At 39.8% G+C, this 6,000-nt stretch overlaps 1 protein-coding gene across 2 annotated transcripts in view; it reads right to left on the minus strand.

Moving 5' to 3' along the window:
• The window catches only part of SCG3 (secretogranin III), a 31,949-nt gene extending 26,256 nt beyond the window's left edge, over positions 1-5,693 (minus strand). For both annotated transcript variants that reach the window (XM_083183906.1, XM_083183905.1), the window contains exons 1-4: positions 5,218-5,693; positions 4,804-4,856; positions 4,101-4,140; positions 3,797-4,012 (exon numbers count right to left, since the gene is read on the minus strand). In XM_083183906.1, the coding sequence (XP_083040032.1) occupies positions 3,797-4,012; positions 4,101-4,140; positions 4,804-4,856; positions 5,218-5,299 (391 nt within the window). In that variant the 5' untranslated portion in view covers positions 5,300-5,693. The remainder of the gene's footprint in view (positions 1-3,796; positions 4,013-4,100; positions 4,141-4,803; positions 4,857-5,217) is intronic.
• Between the last annotated feature and the right edge of the window lie 307 nt (positions 5,694-6,000).

Consider the following 6,000-nt stretch of genomic DNA (forward strand, 5'->3'; position numbering starts at 1 on the left):
TAGAACTTATATCATATTTGATGCTAATATCCTCATTATTGGTGAATTTTTAAAACTAAAGCCCTCAACTATTCATTTATTTTCTTTCTTTCAATTCCATTGCTGAAAAGCAGACCTGCAAAATCTGAGAGATTAGTTTAATTGGTCATTAGAGATTACAGAGAAGGAATAGATCTAAAATGCAGTACTGTAGCTGCTCTGTGAAAAACCCGATCACTCTGGGCACACACTGGAGAGATGACAGCAGCCGCTGTTATAGTTAACTAGAATGATATAAGGCATACATATAAGGCATACATACTGACCGATATCGTTGTTGCCCCTATTATTTATACAATAATATTTCATATGATACACTTTATTGTTATTACCATGCATAACATTGGCCCTTATTCTGGTTCACTCGCAAAGGCAAACCAGGTGCACTGCAGGTGGGGCAGAAGTAACGTGCAGAGTTTTTTTGTTTCTGTGCAGGGTAAATACTGACTGCTTTATTTTTACACTGCAATATAGATCTCACTTTGAGGCAAAACCCCACCCAAATCTAATTATCTCTGCACATGTTACATCTGCCTCCCTGCAGTGCATCTGGTTTTGTCCATTTGAGAAGGAACTTGCCTTTGCGAGTAAACCAGAATAAGGGCCATAGTAACAAAATACAGTTTAGCATCAGTCAGATACAATATAGTTTTTTTTCCTTAAAGAGGGGTTGAGTATCCCCTCTAGACGGCAGCAGGGACTAATAATTTCCAGCGCTTGGCTATTATTACGTTTGGTTGGTTAGATGCAACATAGTATACAGCAACTATACACTAATAAAACCTGCTCTATCAGATACAAGATTTCAATACCACAACTGCTCTTGGGAAAAAAGCTATTTTTTAATCTACCTGTTTTAGCCTTAAGGCATCTAAAACGCCTACCGGACTGCAAGAGTGTGAACATTCTCTGAGCCAGATGAGTCGGATCCTTCAGAATACTCCGTGCCCGTCGTAAGCAACGTTTCTTCTCAATATCCGCCACCACTGGAAGAGTCCCAACATTCCACTCAGCTGTCTTAACTACCTGCTGAACCATCCTGTGTTCTGCTACTGTACAGCTCCCATGCCACACCGTAGCGCAGCTGGTTGAGATGCTTCCAATCACACAGCGATAGAAGTTCTTCAATATATCTACCGATAAGCGGTGTCTTTTTAGGACTCTAAGGAATAAAGGCGTTGATGAGCCTTTTTAACCAAACTCCCAACATTCACAGACCAAGACAGGTCGTCAGAGATGTGGGTTCCCAAAAACTTAAAACTAGAGGGATGCGGTCAATTGATCTACAGCATGATGGTAGTCAGTCATTAGGTGGACACCATTATGTCGACGTGGGTCTTGGTTGACATAGGAAAAGGTCGACATGGTTCTAGGTCGACAGGTCATTAGTTTGACAGGTCGTTAGTTCGACAGGTCATTAGTTTGACAGTGTCTAGGGGTTTTCACTGTTTTTTTTTAGTTGACATGTGCAGTCAGGCGGTATTTCATGCCCTACCATCCACTAGGGCGTGGTGGGAGAATAAAATAGTGTGCCCAACACATAGCGAGCGGATGCGGTGCACTTTAAACTGTGTCCATGTCGACTATGTTGACATGCAGGTCGAAAAACCCCATGTCGACCTTTTTACTGTCAACCTAGACATTTTAGAACTAATGACCTGTCAAATTAACGACCTGTCGAACTAATGACCTTTCGCCCTAGAACCATGTCGACTTTTTCCCATGTCGACCAAGGACTGTCGACCATCATGCTGTAGACCAAATGATCCCAACCCAAACTAGAGACCCGTTCAACATCAATTCCATCACTTTGAACAGGTTTGTGTTTTCAGTAATTACCTAAAATCTATGATAAGCTCTTTCTTCTTACTGACATTAAGGGGGAAATTTACTAAAGGAAATTTGTAAAAAATAGGTGTATTTGTATCCAGAAATTCACTTATTTTTGACATTTACTATCCCGAAAATACGGCAATTCGTATTCGTATTGATAGCACATCAATACTACTACGAATTGCCGTATTTTCGGGATAGTAAATGTCAAAAATAAGTGTATTTCTGGATACAAATACACCTATTTTTTTACAAATTTCCTTTAGTAAATTTCCCCCTAAGAACCAGATTATTCTCATTACACCAAGATCCAAGTATGTATCTCCTCCCTGTAAACTGTCTCATCCTTATTACTAATGCATGATTGGTGAAATAGAAAGTATATGTTGCTTCAGCAATGGGGAATCTAATTTTTTGTGTGTTGAGATTTGGCTAAATTGTGCTATTCAGAAAAGGAATAGATGTGGACAGTATCTGATCATTACTTTACTTCCCTGCAGAAAGAAATATCCTAATGTTATCATAGAATATAGCAAGGGAAGACCAAGGGAATTATATCTTGAGCAGAGAAATACATAATTATATTGGAATATACATTTCCTAAATATGATAATATTTATCAAAATGAGAATGAATTCTCTAAACTGAAAAATAAATATGAAAGTAGAAAAAAATATAGGGTGCCAGTCTTACAGGGAAAATACATTTTGTTAGTAACAAAGTAAATAGAGAAAATCTGGATACACACTATATGATTCTCTTTCCAATCTGACTGGTTGGAATGAAAAATCTGGTCATTTCTGTCCATTTACCAGCTTTTGAGAGCAAATTGTTGATTGTAATTTGGGGGGTTATTCTAGTTCATTCTTTCCGACAAATTCCTTCTTAGATGGGCAAAACCATGTGCACTGCAGGTGGGGCAGATGTTACTTGTGCAGAGAGAATTAGATTTGGGTGGGGTTTTACTTCAAATTGAGATCTATATTGCAGTGTAAAATAATGCAGCCAGTATTTACCCTGCACAGAAACAAAATAACTCACCCAAATATAATTATCTCTGCACATGTTATATCTGCCCCACTCGCAGTGCATATGGGTTTGTCCATCTAAGAAGGAATTTGTCAGAAAGAATGAACTGGAATATGGGCCTTGATCTCAGACATTAGCAGATTTTCATTTCAACTAGCCAGATTGGAAAAATAATCTTATAGTGTGCATCCAACAGCTAGGTGGAAAGAAAAACTAGAAAAACTACAAGTTTAAAGGCAATTCTAAAATGTTGTAAAGTTAATTAGGCAGATGCAGTGTTGAACACAAGTCAGCCTTAAGTGCTTCTGCATTGCATGCATGGAACTTAATGTGTATATTAATCTATACACAGAGCTCAATCCAATCACCCACAATAGGGACAAGTTGCAGCAGCATGTAAATACTGGCAACCGCAATGTAATTCCTTCCTCCCCCCACGGCCCATTGTCCCCTCTACAGGTTTCAAGCAACAATCTGAGAGTCCAGCAATACAGAAAGTACAGCATATAGCCACACATACCCACACTGCAACTTCATTGCAGGTAATTGGATTGACCCCAAAGAATTGTATCTCTGTGGATGGACCACACTGTATTTTGGTCTCATATAAGTCATTACCATCAAGGCTTCTCAGACCAACTCTAGGCTAGATGCAAAAGATTCATCTAAAATTACACTCAACTGTTCCCGCAATTCTGTTAAAGCGACCTCACTGAACATGACCTACGTGACAACACTCAGATATAAGAGTAGATATGTCGACAATGTGTACATAAGATGGTTCTGGAGCATACATATAGCAAATGCACAACACACAAAATATAAGCACTCCAATCTGACTTGTACTCAACTTTGCTTCAACCCCAAAGCTCCGCTAATTAGTAAAGTACAGTACCTTCAAATTTATAATCCAATCCACTTTTAGTGGAGTCAAAATACTCCACAGGCTTCGTGTTCTTTGTTGAGTCAGCATCATCCAATGTGGTTCTGTGGCCAGTGACTGAGTTCTTTGCTCCTCCACTTCTTTTCACGTGCTTCTCTTTCTCAGCTACTGACATCAAGAAGCTCAGGTCGTCCACAAGGGAATCATTTTGTAGTTTATCTCCATTTTCTGCATGGCGAAAAAGTAACGAACGTAACATTAACATCTCTTCTACATCCATAGGAGCAACAACATATGGTGTATGTGGACACTTTACCTCTGCTTGTTGCCTTGCTCACAGTGTCTGCCTCAGCAATCTTTGGAGGAAAGGAAACAAAAAACAAAAAATTATTATTCATTCTAGCATTTTCTGTTTTATAAACATACATACCGTACTACATACATACATACTGTACTACATACATACATACACAAATACTTGTTAGACTTACTGTACAAACAAAACTTGCAAACACATGTATCCATTACTCCATTATTGGATTATGGAAGTGTCTTATGCTCAGTACACACAACATCTGTACAATACATTGCATGATTTCCGACCTGCTTCAAACGTGCAATAAACATCCGCTATTGCACATACTGTATTATAACTATACAAAATTACAGGTATTCTGTTCAAAAGTATTTTTGTATATATCACTAGCTATACAAAATGCCACTCAATATTTTTTGCTACAAATTTGGTAGCTTAATGACACCAGAGATTCCCAACCACAGTCCTTAACACATGATAAAAGTCCAGGTTTTATGGCTAGCATTACTGGAGCACAGGTGGCTTAATTACTACTGCAGTTATTTGAATGTACCCATCTTTGCTCCAGGGTGGATTTCAGTACAACTGGGCTGTAAGTGTGCCTTGAGGACAGAGGTTTGGAGACAATGAATTACACAATTGATGTATGTAAAATGGCAAACAATAGCTGTGTGACATGCTAATAGGAAATGTGTTAACTTACCTGCTCTTCCAATGGTCTTTCTACACTTAGTTCTCTGTTATGCAGAGCCTTGTCTAGAAAGGATAAAAAGACATTGTCATTACTACCGATTTATATCCTATTCCTAAATGTGCATTCACTGTGTAATAGACAACAGAGGGTAACAAACGGTGTTCTGTAAAACATGATACACACGTTTCTAAGAATTCTATAAAATGTTTATTCCTTTAAGAGTTGATGCTGTACAGGCTTAATCGGATTACATTAATCGGGGGATTAAAGGGAACATCTTTGCTACAGTCTATGCAGAAACATTATCTACTACATGAAATCAGTCACCTGTACACCAGGGCACTCACAAGCTTTTAGAACACAACACAAATATATCTGATGCAATCACAGATAAAACAGAATGGATTGAGTAGGAGATATTACCTGGAGTAGGTTTGGGAAATCCTTGCACAAAGCACAGGAACCCAATGAGGGCTGAGAAGAAGAATATACACTTAGGAGCCATTTGCCAGCAAGACCAATGTCCTTGTCCAACACAAGTGAATATGACAGCTGCTCCCAGTAAGAGAGATGCGGCGGCTAGCTGCTATTCCTGTGCCAAGCAGCAGAGCATGGACCTCAAGCCGCTGTTCCCCGAAATGGGCAGATTGCAGAGACCAGCAGAGGAGACACTGGAGCTGTCCAGCTCTGTGGTGCTGAAGCGCTGCTGGCTGAGTGATGATGATAAGCGGAGCTCCCCTCTACTGAGCAGCAGACAGCAGCAGACAGCAGGGTGTGAATGGGATGCAGTGTCCGTGTGCTCCTGTAGGAGGAATGGATGCCCCAGTGTGCGTCACCTGGCTGGGAGACCGTCAGATGTGTGTAGAGAGCTGCCTGCTGGCACCACCAATGCTGGGTAGCGGGACATTGCCACCTTTACTACTGCATAAAGTGCAAGCCCGATATGTAACACTCTGTCTGATTGGATCCTGGAGGAGCTGTGATTGGTTATGGAAAGCACACCCCTTCAGATGAGATTTTGAGTGTGTATATTATTACCATCACATGCATTACTTGTTAATGAGTATGTGATAGCAGCCTACATAGAGACTACATGAATGAAGTGACCTTCCAATTATAGTCCTTATATGTTATTATAGGGATTGCGTACAACAACATTTGGTGTTGCTGGCAGTGTTCTAAGAATGCTGCTGTATTACATTTATT

The sequence above is a fragment of the Crinia signifera genome, chromosome 4 (genome assembly GCF_055691185.1).
Source record: "Crinia signifera chromosome 4, ASM5569118v1, whole genome shotgun sequence".
Taxonomy (NCBI): Eukaryota; Metazoa; Chordata; class Amphibia; order Anura; family Myobatrachidae; genus Crinia; species Crinia signifera.